General features: G+C 39.4%; 1 protein-coding gene across 2 annotated transcripts in view; it reads right to left on the bottom strand.

Annotated features, from left to right (window-relative positions):
* Positions 1-23,151, bottom strand: part of GSAP (gamma-secretase activating protein) — a 128,734-nt gene that overhangs the window by 17,547 nt on the left and 88,036 nt on the right. For both annotated transcript variants that reach the window (XM_007530798.3, XM_060196356.1), the window contains 5 exons: positions 11,909-12,037; positions 10,592-10,650; positions 9,901-9,932; positions 7,620-7,681; positions 2,326-2,421 (listed from right to left, as the gene is read on the bottom strand). In XM_007530798.3, coding sequence (XP_007530860.1) covers positions 2,326-2,421; positions 7,620-7,681; positions 9,901-9,932; positions 10,592-10,650; positions 11,909-12,037 — 378 coding nt within the window. The remainder of the gene's footprint in view (positions 1-2,325; positions 2,422-7,619; positions 7,682-9,900; positions 9,933-10,591; positions 10,651-11,908; positions 12,038-23,151) is intronic.

Raw genomic sequence — 23,151 nt, 5'->3', positions numbered from 1 at the left:
GACAAAAACCAATATGAAACTAGCTTTGTGGAAGAAGTACTGTATAAAAAGGGCTAAGAAAACAACTTCATATCAATGTGGGAAGACCAAGTTGTGGTGTAACAAAGTAATATATCCATTAAATGAGTTCCTCTATATGATTTTACTGCAAAGAAGTTCACAACGCCCTGATGATCAGTACCAATATGTAAGAATACCAACCTCTTTTATTATATTAAAAATTATCACATTCAGATTTTAGTCCAAAATTCAAAGGTATTGTTTAAAAGCAGATGGTTATGATGGCAAAAAAGGGCAGAATAATTTAGACATGAAATTAAATCAAAGTCATATAAAAAAAAGTTAATTGTGCAGCGCTCAGATGCAAAGATACGTGTCCATATTCTGGATCACCTACATACTGGTCTTCCCCAAACTTGGAGAGATAATAGGGCATTATTTCTCTGCTGTATATTTAAAGACTTTAGTCCATAGTATTATTTCTGTGTCTAAAAAGGATCAGGCCTCAATTTCAAATACTTTTGGAAAGGCTCGATTTTTTTAATCTAACCACATCACTTCTATTTACACATGATTGCTCCTGTTAATATAAATCACGCAATTCAGTATGTGGCTACTAGGTAGGTGTGCTGCCAACCTCATCAGCAGACTCCCCTGTACCAATGGCAGTTGTATTTTTACAATTTAGCTGGAAGCTGGCCTAATTGGGCTGTTGGAGCTAATTAAGAATTGAAGTTCAGATTCTCTCATGTCTGCATAAACTTCCAAGCCTACTATTGTAAATGACATCCAATTAAAATTATTTGTCAAGGCAAAAAATAATAATGAGTTCAAGCAAAGCATTTATTCCTTTGCAGAAAGGCATGACGCCAACAGTGGCCGTCAGGCAGCAGCACAGCCACCTCACCCTTCTCACATCTTAATATACCTGACACAGAACTATCTCCTCCACCCCTGGGCTGGGCTTCAGAGCTCACAGTCTCCTTGTTGTCTAAATAAGGAAAGGAGGAAGAGAATCTGAGGGTCTCTTCTGGAGGATTAGCAAGCACTGTAAAGAACTATGATCTGACCTAAAAAATACAAAACTACTGGCCACAAGTGGCCATAGATAACAATTTATAAAAAGAATTTTTGTACTAAACAGTTGTTCTATTTATGTTCCTTTGAAGAGAAGACCTACTTCTCACACCTACAGTTTAATAAAGAGCTAGGAATGCCAAGATAGGATATGAACATTTGGCAACACCACCTGGCCCCCATCTTGATTTTGTAGATACTTTTAACACCTGTCAATAAATCTCTCAAGTGTGTAACTTCTTTTGAGAATGTCTGTGAAAAATCACTCTACTCAGCTTCACATCTACCATTTTCCCAACTGATACCATGTAAATATGCAATGGACTAAATCACTACTCTTCTCTAAAAGCTCAAAACATGAGTTGAGGAAAGTATATTGTTCAGAAGATACACTAGGTTGGCTTGCTTCCTGGCTGGATCACATTGTGCAATGTTGTGATCATCTCATGTGGACACATGTGGCTGAGTGAAGAAGTACATTACCCAGATCACTGAGGAAAATTAAAGATGAATTACAATTCACTCCACAAATGATTTGGGGTGACTACCATAGTATCTTAGATTTGACTGAAGTTATTGAGTTTTAGCATGTCTACTTACTTTGACAACGTCAAACTAGATAGCTTTAAGGGGATGTTACAAAGTACAGAAAGGGTGTGCTATTTTTAGCAAAAATAGCAAAAGCATTACTAAGGAAAAAGAGGGAAATGATGGGGTGCGTAGCAATGGTTTGAAAAATTGGGGTACATATAGATGGTCTGGTTTTTGTCGAGATATGGCATGGAAAGGGAAGAAAGAGGGCAAGAGTGAGATGGAGAAGGAAAAACATCTGAAAGGTGTGACTGGAGGCAGGAAGTGGGTCCTTGCAGGTTTTTGTGATTATGGAAAGAAACTAAGGTTACTAGAAACCTTCCCCTGGCATGGCTGATGGCTGTGGTTGAGTGGTTAGGTTGCTGGATGTGAAGCTAAAGGCCTGTGATCAAATCCCTTGAGTCGGATGTCTTTACTTTCAGGTAAGTCCAGGGGGGAAGAACTAAAGTAGTCACTATTTTTGCTTCCTTGAGTGCAGCATAACCACTTTCAAAATCAAGTTCTCTTTGTTCTTTGGTTCCCCCCCCCCCACCTTGGCTCAATATATCACTAAATACATTAGTTTGAGAATAAGAGACTTCTAACAAAACTAAGATATAAAGCATATTAAGTTAAACACTTGGGGCAGAGAGGTGAAGAACAAAAATAAAAACCAACCAGTTTTGAAATGTAGTCCAGAACCATCTGTTCTATTTTCTTCTTTTCTACTCCCTGTAGGTGTCTCAGAAGATGGTCTTTAAGCTCAGACACCATCTGTAAAAATAGAAATAGAGAAAGTGGGGAAGGGAGAAAGGGAGAAAGAAAGTGAGATACTTATAGTTGCAGTTGGGGACCAATAGTTTGAATCCAGATCTCCCTGCATGGAAATGTGTGATGCTGTGCCATATGTACCACTGCCTAGTCCCTATAATCTATTTTTTCTTTTTTACATGTAATAGTTTAAGTCATTAAGTATTCTTCCCCACACTACTTATACTGGCTACAGTATTCAAGTGTATTCCAGTCTGTAGCTGATTTATGTATTCCCATCTTGTGCAAATGGGATATTTATTTTATTTTATTCTACCTCCATGGTTATCACTGGGGCTCGGTGCTGGAACTATGAATCCACTGCTCCTGGCAGCCATTTTTTCCATTTTATAGGATAGGACAGAGTGAAATTGAGAGAGATGGGGTAGGTAGAAAAGGAGACACAGACATCACTGATCATGAACCTTCCCCCTGCAGGTGGGGAACCAGGGCTCAAACCTGGATCCTTGAGCATGTCCTTGCACTTCTTACTTCTTACGTAAGTGCATGTGCCACCACCCAGCCCCCTGGGATATTTATTAAACCCCCATATAAAAGCTTTTTGCCATGTTTTCAATCACTTTGTCAGAATGAATTCCTAAAAATGGGATTGTTGAGTCACATATTTAAGGCTTGTTGAAGCACCTCCAAAATGAGTTGCTGATACACTCATTCTCAACAGCACTGCACAAGGGAGGCAGGGCATCCAATGTCTCACAAGAGGTTGCACTTGGGTAGCATGATTTTTGCTTCCCTTTTGCCAGTTTGATTTATTAGAATTTTGTCCCTTTACATTTTCTTTTAAATGTCCCATTTATGTACAATACACTAAAGATTCAGATTTAAACTAGAGCCTACAATTTAAAAAAAAATAAATAACATTTTGCTTCAATTACTGTAGGTCAACAGCACACTTCGCTATCTGGCAATGCCAGTTCCACTCTTCTTCACTTTGTCAAGTTGCTGACTTAGTCAGTTGGCTGAGAAACACCATTTGCCTTTGCGCTGTAATTTTGGTAAAGCTAGACACTATGACTTGGAATAACATTTTTCATTATATTTTCTAACTGGTTGATGCCAATAAAAAAGAAAATAGTTATATGACACTTCTTACTAATTTGTTCCTAGGTATTTTCCATTTTCTTAACTACTTTCTTCACTGAATTTGAGAATCACAGTCTCTTTTACTTTTGTTTCTTATTGCATTGACTAAAATTTCCAGAACAATATAACATTTTAGGGGGAAAAAATCAAGAATCCTAAAACTCTTCTCTTAATAAGAATGCCCTCAACACTCTACTAAGAAGTTTGTTATTTATTAGTATGAAACTATTATTTGTCTTCTGAGTTAGTGTATTCAGGAATAGGGTTTTACTTTTTTTTTTTAAGTATTTTATTTATTTATTTATTTTGAGAGAGAGAGAGAGATGCAGAGTGAGAAAGACACAGAGAGAAACACCAGAGCACTGCTCAGCTCTGGCTTATGGTGGTACAGGGGATTGAACCTGGGACTTTGGAGCCCCAGGCATAACAGTCTCTTTGCATAACCACTATGTTGCCTACCCCCGTCTAGGGTTTTACTTTTATCAACTTTCAGTGACAATAGAGATAATCCCCCCCACGCACAAACACACTGGCCTCATGATGTAATAAATAGCCTGAATATATTTCATAATACTAGCTTTTTCTGGGAGTCGGGCAGTAGTACAGCGGGTTAAGCACCAGGTGGCACAAAGCACAAGAACCGGCTAGGGTCCCTGTTCAAGCCCCTGGCTCCCCACTGCAGGGGAGTCACTTCACAGGCAGTGAAACAGGTCTGCAGGTGTCTTTCTATCTCTCTTCCTCTCTATCTCCCCCTTCTCTCTCAATTTACCTCTGTCTCTAATAACAAATAAATAAATTTAAAAAAATTTTTTTAATACTAGCTTTTTCTAGAAAAATTCTACTTGTTTATGCTTATATGTTTTTAATAGACCCCTGGAAAATAGTTGAGTTAAGCTTGTGGTATCTATATTCATATATAAAATGAGTTTGTTTTTAACATTATGCTGGCATTTTACAGTGATTGAGAAGTTCCCCACCTTTATTCAAAAAATATTTTAGATAACATGGAAATGATCCTGTTATGAAAGGTTTGAAATTTCTGTCTGTCCAGGAACTTATTTAACTAGAATTTGCAAGAGTGTTAATATATATTTATACATATTTTTCTATATTTTTAAACTTGTCCTATCTAAGGTAGTAAATTAGGTCACACTAAGCCTGAATAGTATTAAAACCATTGAGTTGCTTGAAAAGTCATGATGTATTTTACTATGCAAAAATGCATCAAAAGACTGACTTACTTAATGATGGTCTTTTTTGGCCATTATCAGCCACTTCATTACCTAGAAACTTAGTCATGGAATACTTGGATTCCACCATGGATACTGTAGGCCTAGACCTTCAACAGATCCCTCTCTACTGTCAATAGTCGCTTCCATCAGGAACATCATAATGGGCCCTTATTTTTTATTACTGGGTTAATAATGGTTAACAAGATTGTAGGATAAGAGGGGTACAGTTCCATATAACTCCTACCACCAGAGTTCTGTATCCCATCCCCTTCATTGGAAGTTTCCCTATTCTTTATCTCTCTGGGAGTATGGACCAAAAATTCTTTATGGAGTGCAGAAGGTCCTTTGGGGGGGGGCCTCTCCAGGATCTTACTCCTACTATGAACTAGCAGTAGTGAGGACAGCCCCACTCTCCAAAGGGAAGCTGGGTCAGCCTACTTTGTCAACTGAAGAAGACCTGTCCAGAGATGAGTGTAGCCTAGAATATTCCCAGCTGTGACCAGGAACTGTGAGCTCAGTCTGATAGGGATTCAGGGCTTATACAGTCTCCTGTGTTAGATGTGAATGTATGCGGGCCCTGGTTCATATCAATGTGGTAAACAATTATATTAAGATTAATTTATACTAATTATAACTATGTTATATTATATTAATTCTATTTTCTTCAAGTTTGGAAGTTACTCTCTGCCTTAATCTGGATTTCTGGCTCTATTCTGAACTCTGATACTATCTCCCCAGACAACATTTCTAATCCACTTCTTAAGTCTTTTTTTTTTTAAAATTTATTTTTATTTATTTATTCCCTTTTGTTGCCCTTGTTGTTGTTATTATTGATGTCATTGTTGTTGGATAGGACAGAGAGAAATGGAGAGAGGAGGGGAAGACAGAGAGGGGGAGAGAAAGACAGACACCTGCAGACCTGCTTCACCGCCTGTGAAGGGACCTGCCTGCAGGTGGGGAGCCAGGGGCTCGAACCGGGATCCTGATGCCGGTCCTTGAGCTTAGCGCCACCTGCGCTTAACCCGCTGTGCTACAGCCCGACTCCCTCTAATCCACTTCTATGTTTACTATCAAGCTTAAGCAATGATTGCTAAAGACATGGGCCCCTAGAAACATACGTCAAATAGACTTCCTAGCTTATTTCCACCCTAAAATCATTATTCTCATCTGCTCTATTCCTAATTTTTGATTCTTGTTTATTAAACATTTTTTATCTTTCTGCCTTTTAGCACCAAATTACAGATGCTACTGTGGTTTCATACTGACCTCCCTGGACAGATGTGTCCTGGAACCTCAACTCTCCAGAGTCCTACTCCACTAGAAAAAAAAAAACAAAAACAGGCTAGGGGTTTGAATTGACCTGCCAAGGCCCATGTCTAGTGAAGAAGAAAATACAGAAGCCAGTCCTTCTACTTTCTGCACCCCAAAGAGAACTTTGTTCCATACTTTCAGAGCAGTAAAGGATAGGTGGACAAGATCACAGGGCTCTGAATCCAAATTCCACTAGGACCCAAAGTGTGTGTGTCACCAGTAATCTTGTTTTTGTACCATCACAGAAAAGGAAACACCAGAAGAAACCGCGCACTTTTTCCCTTATCCCAGAGATGAGGGAAAAAAGAAAGACACTCAGAAATAGTAATAGGCATAGGTGTAACTTAGAAAGGAAGTGAAGGTATGAATGTACGAAAAAATGGGCCAAAAATTATAGTTAATGTTATAGATGGTTATAAAGTTAACCCATATCAGTGACCATGGGAGAACTACTGCAGCTTCCAGTGGAGAGGATGAGGACACAGAACTCTGGTGGTGATAATGTTATGGAATTATACCCTTATTATCTTATAATTTTGTAAATCAACATTAAATTAATAAAAAGTAAAAAAAAAGAAAAAAATGCATCATTATTTTTCCAACAACCCGATATTTTACTAGACTTTCCAGATACCTCTTTCATTGTTTAGAGATTATGGGTTTATTATCAATTTTATGCTTGAATTAATTTAATTTAATTTATATTTACTATGACTCCCTTGTAGTAGTACTTCTTGAGAAGAATAGTCTGCTGGGACTTAAAAAAAAATATTTATGACTCAGAAAACTAGCTCACTTGGACAGTGTGCTGTTTTGCCAAGTGCATGACACAGGTCTGAGCATGTCCCCTGCCATACTAAAAGAAACTTCAGTTTCTCTTCTCCCTGCCATACTAAAAGAAACTTCAGTCTCTCTCTCCCCCCCCCTTTCTCTTTCTCTCTCTCCCTCTTTCTAAAAACAAATGTTTGTTTATAGTGCTGGGGCCTAGAGCATGTGCTATGTCACTGTTGCCAGGTCCACCTTTTACATTATTTTTACTTCAGATAAAGAAGGAAAGCAAGACACACCACAGCACTGAAGCTTCTTCCATGGACATGACACTTCCTGTGGTACTGAGGCTTGAACTCAGGAAGAAGCCTTGCCAAATGACAAAGTGCTCACCTGGCCAGATGAGCTATTCTTCATCCCATTTATGCTTTATTTTTAATTCTCAGAACAAATGCCAGAGTTTACATTGGAGCTACATTTTCCTTTGATGGTTTTGTAATGATAATACTGAATGAGACGATTGAGTTGTATGCCTCCCCCACTCAACTACCAATTCCCAGAAGTCAGAAATCACATATGTGTTGCTTATCATGAAATAAACTCAACCTGCAGTAGTTAACAATGACTATAGGTTGAATTGGAGGAAAAAATCAGAATAAGAGGTTTGAGTAAGCAATTTAGCACTTTCCCCTTTTCTGGAACCCAGTGACTGCCAGTTCCCACACAGCCCACTGTAAGCCCACTTACCAGTCCTATAAGCAGCCTCTGACATTTGTCTTCCTCCTGGAAGAGGGGTATTAATCTTGGCCCTGAAATTAGACGGATCAATAGACAAGGAGGGTGATTTTTCAGGAAATGGCCTAGAAGGTAGGGAAATCAGTGTGGATTTCCCTTCTTTGAGTCATTGGAAAAATATAACACTTTTTTGATAGGATGAAAAATTTTCATTAGATAAATATGACCTAGTCCTATAAGCTGAACTTATCAGTCAGGTAAGCCACAGAGAGCTCTATGAAACAAAGAGTGGTAAAAACCAAGAAAGATTTCAGTGAGGAGAATGGAGATTCAGAACTCTGGTGGTAGGAATAGTGTGGTTTCAAACCCCTGTTGACATGTAATTCTGTAATATAAAAATATTTTTAGAAATTAAAAAAATAAAACTTACCACTTCTGTTTTACTAGAAACGGTGACTCAGTTACTGAGCTGAGGGGGCTGATCCATTATTGTAGCAAATAATACTAACTGGCACAAGTTATTGGACTGAAAAGGTAGCTACAGCAAGATGAGAAAGTGGCAAATAAGGTTAAATCAATGGCACTTTCTCCACAATTTGCAGTGAACAAGCAAGGTTGGTAAGGCAAATACAGGAAGATGTGACCCAACACTTCAGACAGCACCTGCACCCCACTCTTTCTCTCAGGAACTTGAGGCACTAGGCTGGTTCAAGAGAGCAAAACTGCTCCTATCAGTGGACTGACAATTCTCTGTGGGAGACATAAATGCTCTTAGAGAAACCTTATCAAGGTCCTACACAAACTGTGATTTAGATGAAACAATTTAAAACCCTGATCCCAGGATTCCTAAATTTCACACAAAGTATTCCATTTATGGCAGTGGCAGCATTCTTATTAGAAATAACAAAGCCATGTGAAAGGAAGGGGAAGTTTCCCTATCGACCAGTCCAGGGAAAATGACCAGAAACAGGATGCAGAGAGGTGTCGGAGCACATAAGCCAGAAGAACACTAACAGGGTGCGACAGAAACCTCAACCAGACTGGTGACATTTCCCATATTGCAAACCTCCTACCAATCAAGGGGGTCAGGGGAGTGATGGGCAGCCTGAATTTCACACACTCATGTCTCTGTCCGCTGGGCAGGACTCCAGCCAAAAGCTTCTGCCGGTGCTAGTGGCACAACCTCTGGCTTCAGACAAGTATGACCAGGTATACCATAAGTAGAGATGTATTTTCCCCTAAACAAGTATGTGGTGACAATTCTGGTGGGCTGTCTCCACAACTCCAGGATGTGCGTCAATGCACTATGTAAAATGTTTCCATTAAGGTCAACCAACATATCACTGGACATCCAGGCTCAGAAAACAGAAGTGTGATATAAAAACAGTTTTTTTCTTTTTTGTTTCAATGAAGGTTAATTTTTTACAAGGCATGAAATGTTCCACTGACTAAACCACAGAGAAGCCTGGGTCCTGTATATGTTTTGCGTTCTCTTCTCTGGGTGAGTGTCTCCTTTTGTCAAGACTAATTCAAGGTTACCCTCTGTGGGAAACTTCTTTCAACTGCTCTTTCCCCTATGCATTCTCGCTCCTGAGCTAGCTCTTCACCCTCTGCACTGTACAATTGCACAAGTGCCATCTGGTTTTACATCTGATGTGTTAGCATTACTCTCTCATTCACAGATGATGAGGCAGCCACTTCAGGCATGCTGCTTATACTGAGCCTTTATAAAAGAAACTATATACATTACCCCTGTCTCCTCACCTTCTTCCCTTGCCTTTCCTGGGAAGAACAATAAACACCTACCTAAAAGCACACAAATAGCATGTGGCCCAGCTGTAATACAAATACAATCCTTCCTAGCCTGGTAACAGTTGCTCTACTACCACAACCACATTACTTATTTAGAGTTTTCTTATCTTATCACTTATCCCAGTGAGTGCCCAAGTGTTAAACCAAAATGAAAGGAGCATAGATTCTTTTAAAGCAATTCTCAGCCAAGACAACAGCTCCAGTGCATTCTGTGAGTCAAACCAGAGGGCACATTATTCAGATCAACACCCAGAGACTTCTCCAGCAAAAGCATATCTATTCACTGTCCCTGAAGTGTCTGCCAAGAAAAATTTGAAAGGAACTGAGTTGCCACTCTGACAGGAAAGCATTAAAGGACATTGCCTTTACTGCACTATTGGAAGTGATAGTCTTGTTAACGTGCAGAGGTAAGAGTGTTATAAGCCAGCCACTGACTTAAATCCAGAAAGCTTTATTACAAGGTAATTACCCAATTTCTTACCCAAATGTCTTGCTTCTAGGGTTGAAATAACCCTGCAAAGAAATGATCCAACATTATCCACACAAGAAGCATTATCATATAAAAGACTACAAGACTATACAAAGATATCCTCCTTAACACAACCATAAAACCACTACAGAAACTGTTCTCAGGCTGCTGAAAAAACCTCAGAAACATTAGTTAGAAAAAGCCACATGAGGCAATTATAAAATCACAAAACCCCTTAGAGAAAATGATGGCAATAATTTAGAACAATTGCAGTTCTCAGTTATTAGAAATAATGGGAACAGAAAAAAGAACAGAATTTGGAATGTGCTTGTAGCACTCTGAGTGACTCATCTATTCAGAAAGTAGGCTTTCAAAATAAGAATAAGCTTTCCAGCCCACTAACATGTTTTAAAAATCAACCTACTGTCTGTACCCTCCTCTCCACAAGGTACTCAACAAGAGTTTTGTTGCTTATCCCTTATCTGCCCCTAGGATGCAAGTCTCTATGATTTAATATGTAAACTTTCCCACTAGGAACTCTACCACAAAATTCTAAAATAGGGCCCAATTAGCTGCACTCATAACACTGACGGCATCATTTTACTCACAGTGTAAAACAATAGCTAGGCTTCCTCCATGAAACGTAGCCAACAAAGTAATTATAAAACTCTCAGTCGCACAATAGTCCTTCTTGTTTACTCACTTTGTTGCATTATCAAGAATATTCCTCACATATGCATTGGATCCCCTTTTGTTGTTTTTCTAGGAGTGAGAATACATCAGAGGTATGAAACGTAAATTTTTTTTGGGGGGTGATAGTTTTTTATATCAAGAAAATAACACAGTGTAAGTTGCTAGTCTCAGAAAAGAAAGAGAGAAAGAGAGACTACTTACATCTTTTTTTCCAAATTTTACTCTGAAACTATACTTCAGCAAATAGATTTACAGAGTTGTGAGGCAGCCACTAGATAAAATACAACTATATACAACAGTGCCACAGAGAAATCTCATGCAGACTTCACCCAGCCACCCCAATGCTTGCATACTATACAAATCACTTTAATATGACATGAAATTCTGGGAATTGACATTGTCACCATGAGTATATAGTTCTATATCATTTTATCATTTGTGCAGCAACGTACCACCACCAAGATGGAGAAATCATTCCATCATCCCACATATCTCCTTTGTGCTATACCTTTATTGTCAGTTACATCCAGTTTTCTCTTTTTGGCATTCATAACCTCTAACAACAACCATTTTGTGAGTACTTGAATATCTTGAAATTAATTTTTAACCATATAAGTAACACAAGAACACATCTAGACCTGGATATTAATACTACTGCTAGGAGCATGCTGTGAGTGCTCCTTAACCCCTCTGTACTTGAATATCTTCCCAAAGAGACTAAGCAAAGCACCTCAGGGCCAGGTGATGGTGCACTAGGTAGAGAACAAACATTAGCATGTATGAGGACCTGGATTCAAAGTCTCTGTCTCCACCTGCAAGGACAGCAGGGAACAGTCTCTCAAGTAGTGGAGCAGTGCTGCAGTTGTCTCTCATTTTTCTCGCCCTATTCCTCTCTCTCAAATTTCAAAAAAGGAAGAAATAGCTGCCAGAAGTGGTGGATTTATTGTTCAGGCAAGAAGCCCCTACAGTAACTTTGGTGGGGGGGAGACCTCTGTCTGCCTATTGGGAGCTTTAAAATGTCAGTGTAAAAGCTTCACAGGTGGTGAAGCAGGTCTGCAGGTGTCTGTCTCTCCCCCTCTCTGTCTTCCCCTCCTCCATTTCTCTCTGTCCTATCCAACAACAACAACATCAACAACAATAATAACTACAACAATAGAACAACAAGGGAAACAAAGGGGAATAAATAAATAAATATTAAAAAAATAATTTAAAGTATCTGGCAACTGGGGAGAGTGCTGTAGATAATAAACCAGCCTTGTGACTGAAGAGCTGCATCTCGTTCATTATGCTTTTGTTTCTCAATTTGTTCTCAAGCACCCAGGCATACCTTTTCTGAGATGAGTCTGTGCCACTCTCTCTTGATCACGCTGTTATTATAGCGTAAGTGGGACTTGGAGTACCTAATATATTCCAGGTTGGCATTCAGTTTTTCCCAGTAGCCTTTAAAACTGTGCACCTGTAGGAGATTAAAAAAAAAAAAAAAAAAAACATTGGCAAGCATGAATAGCCAGTCCCACAATTTGAGCTCCAAACTACTCAGCAAGAATGATTCTAGTCATGCTACCAAGCTGGGCTTGCCTCATTTCCTCAGTTCTTATGTGGCATCTCTGGTGAATCCTTCAAGGACAAATGGATAGAAGTTCTAAAACAGACATACAGAGTTTTGCTTTTTTCCATTTACTGCCCCCCCCCCTAGCCCCCTTTTACAACAAAATACTACTTCTCATTTCCCAACGCCTGTATAACTAACTCCGCTGGGTTGAGACCAAGCATGGAAGCCTGTATTGAAAACATCAAGTCATTTCCTCCCCAGAGACCCACTTTGCTGACTTTGATTGTATCAATAATGCCACACTCAGAGAATGTCCACAGGATTTAGAACACATGGGATAGGTTTATTTCCTCCTAAACTCTTGCACTTCCAAAGATTTTTTTTCTCCAAAGCCTAGGAATCAGAAAGGTGAAGTAAACAAGTTTTACATATAGTTGTGAAATATTCCAATAGAAGAATGAAGTAACAACCTAGCTTAATCTTTGAACTAGTGGTAGAATCACACTGCCCTGAAACCAGAATGCATAAATTATGCCCACTTTAAAATAAAGTACAATGTCAATATATTTAAGCATTAGAGAACATATTGACACAAATCATTTTTAAAATAAATGTAGATAGAACTGAGAGTATCCTATTGGTAGCATGCCAAACTTGTATGCCTAAGGCCCTAGAGGTCCCAGGTTCAAACTCTGCCACCATGGCAATTGAGAGTTCAGTGGTGCTCTATTCTTTCTCTCTCTAAAATAAACAAGTAAATATTTTTAAATCAATGCAGACAGGCAGATTTATGCTATATACTTCACCAATGAAGTAGATGTATTTCTAAAAGACTGGACTGGAGTCAAGAGGAAAATGTGTAGTTAAGAATCAAAGTGAGCTTATATATACGTTGATAATGAACTAGGCTATATTGCAAGAAAAATGAGAAAACCTGAATAAAATATGCCTCTACCCAGAAAAAGAATTTATTTATTTATTTATTATTAATAATAATACTTTATTCAAATTCTTTTTGAAAGAATGGTCAAAACCATTTAAAAGCACATTTTAAAGTATCAATAAAGTGAGTTACAGGTTAATATTATTTTTTAGTCTTTTATTTATTTAATTATTTATTTATTGGACAGAAACAGAGAAGTTGAGAGGAAAAAGAGAGACAGAGAGGGAAAGAGGGTCCCAGTGGTGGCATACCCTGTTAATCACACATGGCAGAAAGCATAAGGATCTGGGTTTGAGCTCCTCACTTGTAGGGGGAAGGTTCATGAGCAGTGAAGCAGGTCTGCAGTTGTCTTTCTCTCTCCCTCTCTCTCTCCCACCCCTCTCAATTTCTCTCTGTTCTATCCAGTAAATGGAAAAAATGTCTGCCAGGAGTAATAGATGTGTAGTGCTGGCTGGTCCCAAACCCCCAGAAATATCCCTGGAAAGAGAGAGAGAGAGAGAGAACAAGAGGGAGAGAAAGAGAGACATCTGCAACACTGCTTCACTACTTGTAAAGCTTCCCCCATTGCAGGTGGGGACCGGGGGCTTGAACTCAGGTCCTTGCACATGTATACTCAATCAGGTGTGCCACTACTTGGCCCCATTAACTTGTTTTTTTTTAAATATTTTATTGAGGGGATTAATACTTTACAGTCAACAGTAAATACAGTTAGTTGTTGGTACATGTGTATTCAACTTTTTAAAAATTTTTATTAGTGATTTAATAATGATTTACAAGATTGTAAGATAATAATAATATAATTCCATACAATTCCCACCATTAAAATATATATATATATATATATATCCTGGTTTAAAATATTGGAGAGAAGTTCACAAAACTGAAATTTGTTTTTTAAGAAGCCTGAAAAGCTACTCAATTAACATTCCTTCCACCAGAAATAAAAGAAAGCATATTAGCTGTCAGGCTCAGGTAAAAACTAGGAAAGTCATGGGCCCCTTGGACTGTACCTAAAATAGTCCTACTTGTCTTTTCCAAAATGGAGAACACAAATCTTCATCTGCAATAGTCTTGCCTTTAGGTTTATGAATAGTCAACAATCTGCTCTGCTTTCTATCTTAACTCTTTTTCAGCCACCAGGTTCCAGATGATACCATGATGCCAACCGGGCATCTTCCCTGGGCAGATGACTTCACCATGTGTTTTGGAGCCCCGCCTCCCCAGAGCCCAGCCCCACTAGGGAAAGAGAGAGACAGGCTGGGATCGACCTGTCAATGCCCATGTTCAGCAGGGAAGCAATTACAGAAGCCAGACCTTCCACCTTCTGCACCCCACAATGACCCTGGGTCCATACTCCCAGAGGATAAAGAATAGGTAAGCAGCTATCAAGGGAAGGGATTGGATATGGAGTTCTGATAGTGGGAACTGTGTGAAAATGTACCCTTCTTATCCTATGGGCTTGTCAATATTTCCATTTTATAAATAAATTCTTTTTAAAAAAAAAAGGGGGGGAAATATATTTCTAAGAAAGTATCACTTCTGGAGAAGATTAAAACACTGAAATTTGAGGGCAGGGGGAGATAGCATAATGGTTATGCTAAGACATTCTCAAGCCTGAGACTTGGAAGTCCCATGTTCAATCCCCTGTACCACCAAAAGCCAGAGTTTAGAAGTGCTCTGGTAAAAAATAAATAAATAAAACTAAAATAAAATTGGATATAAATCAAACTCTCCACTTGATCTTACTTCATTCACCTTTTCTTTCCTTTTTGTTTTGTGTATTATGGGCAAACATTTATTCACCCTTTGATCTTCTTCAAACAAAAATAATAAAATAGATCCTGTTGACATTTGGCAGTCCCTGACAGGAAAGCCACTACAGCTTTCCCATTATGTAACTAACTTGAATCACACCAATGCCAAATAGCTACAAAATTAACTGGTGTTGTGGTGACATCTACTGGCCACTTAAACTAACCATCTGTCTGCTTTGTCAGAATACTGGAATACTATTACAGTGAGGTAGTAATACTTAACCTTTCCCGGGAGAAACAGGAGCCCTTCAACCTGTTGGTTGACCTCTCCCCTCAGACAAAATGCCATCTTCCTATCACAGGACCCCACTCACACACTCATAGGGAATCTACAAAAATATCTCTGCCAAATTACCTTCCTTCTCATTTCTCCATGAAAAAAAAAAAAACAACCTTTCCTTTCCTTATATTCTTTACCAGCATAGAATAAACAAATAAAATAGAAATAAACCTACAGTATGACACAGCAATTTCTTTCTTGGGTATTTATCCAAAGGAAACAGAAACATCTACCCAAAGAAATCTATGTACGCCTATAGCAGCACAGTTGATAGCAGCACTATTTAATAGCCTAAACTTAGAAGCAACCCAGATACCCAATTTAGAATAGTGGCTAGGATAGTTGTAGTATAGATACACAGTACACTATTTGACTGTCACCTCCATTGCCTCATCTTGGTTGGAACTTGAAGAAATTATGTTAAGTGAGATAAACCAAAAGGAGAAGGATAAATACTAGATTATCTCACAGACAGAATTTAAGGAACAAGAACAGATATGGAAAATACAAAGTGTAACTTGGACTGGGTATGTTGTAAGAACTCTGGAGAAGAAGGAGCAGGGAAGGGCTAAAGAGGGTGTTGGGTTAAAGTGCATAGAAGTGAAAATGGACCTGAGTTGGGGGTGAGTGTTTTTGCAGATGTCTATCATGAGGAAATGAAAAATTACACCCATGTATCAATAACTGTACCATAAACTATTAAGTCTTCAACCAAATGACAAAAAAGAAAAAAGGAGAGGGAAGGGGAGAGGAGGGGAGGGGAGGGGAGGGGGGAGGAGAGGAGGGGAGGGGAGGGAGAAGATAAATATTCCAAATAGTCTTCATAGGGAATGAGCAACGATTAAAATTCCATGGACTCTGGGTTTAGACAAAGGCATAGCATTAGAGAAATCAGAGGCAGGGGCAGGAGGGAAATAGTGCTTCATTGTCTGTGGTGAATGAAGATGTCTGTTTTAAGCTGCGATTCCCAGCCTCAGCAAAGACCTGGGCTCTCTCACCTAGAAATTTAACTGGTTTGGGATGTGGTCTCAGCCTTGTGGGTTTTAGATTTCCCTCCAAGTTATCCTAATGTTCAATAAGTGGCTGTTAAAAGTATCTGAACATAATCAGGTAATCCCTGTCTCCCTCCCGTCCCCTTGCAGGTTCCACAGCTTTCCTCTCTGGTTTACAGACTGACATAGAATAGACAAAATTGTCTAAAGACTCATGATTGTGCTGTTAAATAATATGGTATCTGGATAAAGAGGAGGTTAGGGTCAGTCTTCCAAGGATTTCAGAATGCTCACTTAGCACCAGCATGTTCACTACATCCAAGAACAAAAGAAGCTCAGTGGTGAAATTGTAGATGTTACAACACAGTATGTAGTGGTCTGGGAGGTAGTAGAAGCTGTGGTCAATAGCCAACCCTGGGGGCACAGAAAGCCACTTCCTCTTACAGGGCACTTAGTAAACCAGTTGACAATGGGGGGGTGGAGTTTAGATAGCATAATGGCTATGCAAAGAGACTTTTGTGCCTGAGGCTCCAAAGTCCCAGGTTCAACCCCCCACCCTTACCACCTATAACCCAGAGCTGGTTAAAAGAAAAACTAGAGGGAGCCGGGCTGTAGCGCAGCGGGTTAAGCGCAGGTGGCGCAAAGCACAAGGACCGGCATAAGGATCCCGGTTCGAACCCCGGCTCCCCACCTGCAGGGGAGTCGCTTCACAGGCGGTGAAGCAGGTCTGCAGGTGTCTGTCTCTCCCCCTCTCTGTCTTCCCCTCCTCTCTCCATTTCTCTCTGTCCTATCCAACAACAATGACAACAACAACAATAATAAAACAACAAGGGCAACAAAAGGGAATAAATAAATAAAATAAATATTAAAAAAAAGAAAAACTAGAATAAATTTAATCTAGTTTTAAAAAAATAAAAGAAAAATGTAAACCAGTTGAGTTCTAAGTGGTACATTATTCATCAGGGACACCTGTGGTGAAGCAATGTATAAGCCACAACAGTACAGGAAACAAATGGCCAGTTACTTTAAATAATTCAAAGCCCTTCAAAACAATATACAAAAATGCTTTATGAAAAAGTCCATCAATTCAGCTATCTCTGGAAGAGTCTACTGTTAGAAGTCATAAAATCAAGAAGTGACCTAAGAGCATTTATCTGCACAAGAGGAGTTTTCACTTTTGACTCTGTGAAATTACAAAGTTATTCCAAATGTCTTCCTCAGAAATAATCTCATTTTGTCCCTTGGGATGATTTGAAATAATTACCAAATGCAGCTTATCACTATTATTAGCTGAGTAAACATACCAAAGAGTCATACTAAGTTTGTTTCTCATTTATAATTTGTATTACCAATTGATTTAAAAAAAAATGTTTTAAGTCCAGTGGTAGTAGTTTATCTGCAAATTACTGCGTGGGGGGGGGGGAGAACAGCTGCCTTTCATTTCTAAAAGACCCTCTGGCTATAGTCCTACTTCTTCTGATTAACCAGAATCTTCTTTAAAGTAACAGAGGCCAATTCAGAGCAAATCTTACTCTCCATGCCAGAGCTTAATTAGTAGAGCTGAGGCACTGATCCAGTTTGGCTCTTCAGTGGATACTGCCTCAGTATCCGCTGAGGTGAGAAGCACAGTGATTTGCTACACCTCCAGCACAGACACGATAAAACAGAAATGTCTGTGTGACCATACAGTTATCAAGACATCATAACAAGTCAAAACACTCTAAGAGCATTCAAACACAGGACCAGTGACTAGAACTCCAGAGGTTTCCTGCTACTGGGACAGTATGTTATAACTGCAAAGTCTCAAGGGGCCAAGTGGTGACACATCTTTCAGAGCATACATATTGCCATATGCAAGGACCCAGGGTTCAAGCCCACACTTCCAAGGAGAAATCTTCACAGGTAGTGAAACAGTGCTATGAATGTCTGTCTGTCTGTCTATCTATCTCCCCTTCCCTCTTGGTTTTTCTGTCTCTATCCAATAAATAGATAAAATATATTTAAAAATGCAAAGTTTCAAGTTAACATATGAACTTCCTCCTCCCCATCACTTAGTAAAAAGATCTCTTCTTTGACCATCTGCTAGTCCTCTGTCATATTTAATAGGCTCTATTCGTTTATTTTAATTTTATTAGTGACTTAATAATGATTAACAAGAGTGTAAGACAACAGGGGTATAATTCCAGACAGTTCCTACCACTAGAGTTCTGTGTCCCATCTCCTCCATTGGAAGGGATATACTTTTAATGTAATTAATAAACATGTCTCTAAATTATTTCATCTCACAACCAGCCAATGCAGTGATAAGCTATTTCTTTCTTGTCTACTTTGGGAATTAAATACTGTCTCCAACCAAAACTAAAAGAACAGTACAACCTAGTGGTTGAAAGAATGGGAAAAAAAATAAAATTTCTTGATTCTGGAGTCTGTCCCTCAATGTCATCATCTGGGAAGTAGATTAAACATACCCTCATCTCTATAGACATAATAGGAATGAATTTACCAGCCTGAAACTCTGTTTATAATAAGTAATCTAATAAGTAGTGTTTATTTGCAGCCCCTTAAAATTATGTTTTATAATATTAATTAAACTCACTGTCCCAATTGGGTTGTATAGGAAATTATCTATCTATATCACTCCCTCCCTCTCTTCTTCGCCCTACCATAATAGTCTTCTCACAGATGTCTTTATGTCTGGTCACAAAATATGTGAAGGATTATCCCTCACATCAAGCAATTCTCTAACACCAATTTAGCTCAATTTCTGTCTGGAGACAACAGTTTCTGCCTGGAATACCTTCTCCCTCTTACAGTGCCATCATCAATCAAGTCCACTTGTTTGACCCCTACTTCTGACTGACCACTTATGTCAAAAGCTCCTAGGATCCCTTCCTTTGCATTCAAAATTTCAGTAGAGCAGCTAACAGAAATCAGGAAAGCAGTTCTCTTACAATATACTGGCTTGTTGGGAAAGGACACCAGTACGGACACCCACTTTAGGAAATCAACATTTGTAAATTTGGAAAGCAACATTTTCTGAACAAAGTGACAATGAAATTGGGGGGGATAATGAAAAAGAGGGAGAAAGGAAAGGAAGGCTGGCTACTCAGAAGGAAAACCGGTGGGAAGGGACCCAGAGCTCCTGTGCCCTCTAGGTACACCACCTTCCCTGCATCACCATTTATTTGTCCAGCCAGCCTGAAAGCTCTCTGAACAACTACTTCAGTTTTAAAGGAGACTTCATTACAAAGGCCTGACTAATGAAATCATTAACCACCGGCAACTGAACTCAACCTCCAGGCACATCTGCTGGCCTCAGGGATAGGGCTGAGAGTTCCTGCTCCCCCATCTCTCATCCACGATTGGTTCCCTAGGTAACTGCAGCTGTCCCACCCCAAGGGCTTTCCAAATGTCACCTAATTGACAAACTCTGGTTTGGTTGAAAGGGGTTTGTTATAAATAACAAAAGAATCTCATGTCACCTTGATGCTCTGGAGCCATTTAAAGAACTTGGAGCACATAAGAAAATATGCTCCTCTAGCTATTAACACTTGGGAAATCACAAGGATTTAAGGAACACTATGGCAGGAACTGTGGATGAACACCATATATATATATGTTATAGCACAATATCATACAGATACAAACTGAACTTTTGAAAATCAATGATACTTTCTCACAAAGCAACTGACATTTCTGGGGATGCTACCCTGTTAAGATCAAAGCAACAATTCTTCTTTTTTTTTTCCTGCTACCAGGGTTATCACTGGGGCTCAGTGCCTACACAACTTCACCATTCCCAGTGGTCATTTTCTTTCCTCCCTCCTTCCTTCCCTCCATCCCTTCCAAGCTCCCTTCCTTTAGATGTTGAGAGGCATAGAGAGAAAGAGAGACATAGAGGAGAAACACCTAAAACACTGCATGTGGGAACTGGGGGTTTGAAGCTCAGTCTTTGCACAGGCTAACATGTGCACCCCATTGAGTGAGCCACCACCAAATCCAATTCTAATATTTTAAAGATGTATTTGCTTACTAATGAGAAAGAAAAATAGAATCAAAGCATCATTCCAGCATATGTGAAGTACTTCACACAAGTTTAAGGTTCTAGCTGCTGAGCCACCTCCCAGGCCATAACAACTCTAATTTTTAAAAGTCACAAACAATTGCACTGTTGATAATGCACAGTTTGCAGAGAGAGCACTGTTGATACAACACTTTTAAGCAATAAGATAATGGTTGTCTATCTGCCTATATGAGGGAGAGTGGTCAAGGGGAAAAAAGCACTTAGTTCTATGATTGCTCTGACAATTCAAAACAATTATTTTCGAGGTAACTGGTTTACAGGTTTATATCACTGCACAAATTTCAAGACTGCCTTTTCACACCTCTCAAAAGTAAGTTGTCACACCCCCCACTTCTAACAGCAAAGTGTCATATCCGCCCACCACCACCCACCAGACCCTTTCATCCTGTGTGCCCAAGTCACAACCTCAATTCTGCAGTCCAAAGTCAAAGGTTAATTTTGAATGTGTTGTTTTAAAACAGTATTTTTAGCTTCTAAATAGGGAAAAATATATAAACACACTTAACTGTAAACCTCATCAATCTGACCCAGGGCCCATATCTATTCATATTTAGCACAGGAGCCTGTGTAACCTCTGCATCCCTGTCAGTCTGAACTCACATTCCATGGTCATAGCTAGGAACATTCTAGGCTGCACTCATTTCAGGACCTGTCTTCCTCAAGTGGCAGTGTATGTTGACCCAGCCTCCCTTGAGAGAGTGGGGCAGTTTCTACGACTGTTATTCTACATGGAGGGCAAAATCCTGTAGAAGACCACAAGAGGGTTTATGATGTTGTTCCTGATGGAAATTAACAATGATGGTGGAAAGAGGAATTTGTTCAGAGGTCTAGGCCCATCATGTCTGTGTGGGAATCCCAGGATTCACTGACTAGCGCCCCAGATGATGGAGTGGCCTGGTAGTGACCAAAAGGACCATCATAAAAAATATGCCGGTCTCTTGCCCTTACCCAAGTTTTGTAGTCCTTACTTTATCTTACAGGGCTAGGCTTAGAGTGAGTGACTGAGGGAAGTGAAATAGGTAGTAGGTGAGGAGGATATCTGTCCTGATTCAGCTTTCTAGTCCAATTTCCAACTCTGACAACATCTTTCCAGACAATACTTTCAGCCCACCTGCATGTTAGCTATCAGGCTCAGGCAAAAAAAAATACTCAAATCTGTGTGGGTCCTTAGAGTGGTGAACTCGTAGTGCTGGCATTGAGCTCCAGCGATAAGTCTGGTGGCAATGAAAGGAAGGAAAGAAGGAAGGAAGGAAGAAAGGAAGGAAGGAAGAAAGGAAGGAAGAGCGGAAGGAAGAGGATGGAAGGAAAGAAGGAAGGAACTAGGACTTTGGTAAAAAGATTCCTTTTCTATATTTGTGCTATGCTGATTTGACCTTTTTTAAAAATTTATTTATTTATTTATTTATTTATATGGAAGAAAGAGAGAGGAGATCAGAGCATCACTCAGCTCTGGCATGTGGCAGTGTTGGAGACTGAACTTGGGTCCTAGCAACTGCATGTCCTATGCTCTAATGCACTAAGACACCTCCCCATACTACTTGCTTGGTTTTAAAGTAGAGATATATGATTTAAGTATAATTTTGTCATCCTTTAGTTGCTAAAAACTAAATGATTTCTTAAGCCAAGGGAATATATTCACCCTTAAACATTACATTTTATTGCATAAAAGACTCAGTTATGATGGGGATTGAATTGCTGTGTGGGATACTGAGAATTGTTACACATGTACAAACTACTATCACTGTATTTTACTATCACTATAAACCACTAATGCCCCAGTAAAAAATTTTAAATAAAGATTCAGGTGTGTATATCTTTATAAGTGCTTCATGATTAACATGGCTAATTTTCAAACTGCTCAAAGAAAGCTGGACAACAAAGAGTTCAGGGATCAACTGTCTGCATTGTGTGTGTGTTGTGTGTTGTATGTGTGTCTCATGTTGCGTGTGGTGTGTGTGTGTGTGGTGTAGGGAGTCTCTAAGATTCCATTTTTCCTGGGCTAGCTTCATTTTTTCACTGTAATTCAGAAAGGGGGATAGACAAATAGACACCACAGCACTGCTGTGCTCTTCATGGAGTTTCTCTTGACAGCATCCATGGTGTTCCCATGTAGTGCTCGGTCTGAAATCTGGTCCTCAGGCCACTCATTTACTTTTATCTCTATATTCAAGTAAGTTACAACTTTTCTTTTCTTTTATTCCTCACTCAGTTTTACTAGTTGCCCTTCTCACTATAAAGTGAAGGGTAGTAGTTGATCCTTTATGAAAGTGGTGACTTTCACAGAGGAACCCACATGCTACAAAGGAGTGAATCGTCTCTAGGAAGGCCCTTCTTGACGACATTCCTTTCAAGGAAAGGACTTTGTTTCAATATAGGTCTGATTCAACTTTTTAAAACCCTTTTGAAAAAATTTATGAAGTAAGGAAGTCCTTTGTCTTGAAGGTAATAAACTTCTACTTTAGCAGGTTTGTACTGGCTAGAGCGCATGATCCTATATTAAACATTTGCAAAGTACTCCACTACACACTTCAGTTGTTTACAGAGAGAGCAGAAGGAAAGTACTTGTCTAGTTTTATTTTGCTCTTCCTTCTCAGAACTTCTTATCAGGGCAGCAAACTACCAAGGAGACTAGAAACAAGTGTGTGCAGAGTCAACAGGGGAACCTTAAAGTCTGGCAGCCAGTTCACAATCAAAAGGTGACTTGTGATCCATACACTTGGAGCTCACTTCCAAGTCCTATCAGAGAAGCATGGCAAGGACAGTCACTGGAAGGGCAGAGGGCAACTGTAGAGGGCAGGAGAGGTCGCTGCATCCAGGTCTGTCACAGTATAATCAAGCTGGTTGTTGGGGTACAAGAAGCAGGTCAAAGGCAATGTATCAACAGTCACTAACAGTGAGTGATATT

The sequence above is a fragment of the Erinaceus europaeus genome, chromosome 8 (assembly GCF_950295315.1).
Source record: "Erinaceus europaeus chromosome 8, mEriEur2.1, whole genome shotgun sequence".
Lineage (NCBI taxonomy): Eukaryota > Metazoa > Chordata > Mammalia > Eulipotyphla > Erinaceidae > Erinaceus > Erinaceus europaeus.
This window is presented reverse-complemented; position numbering and strand designations above follow the sequence as displayed.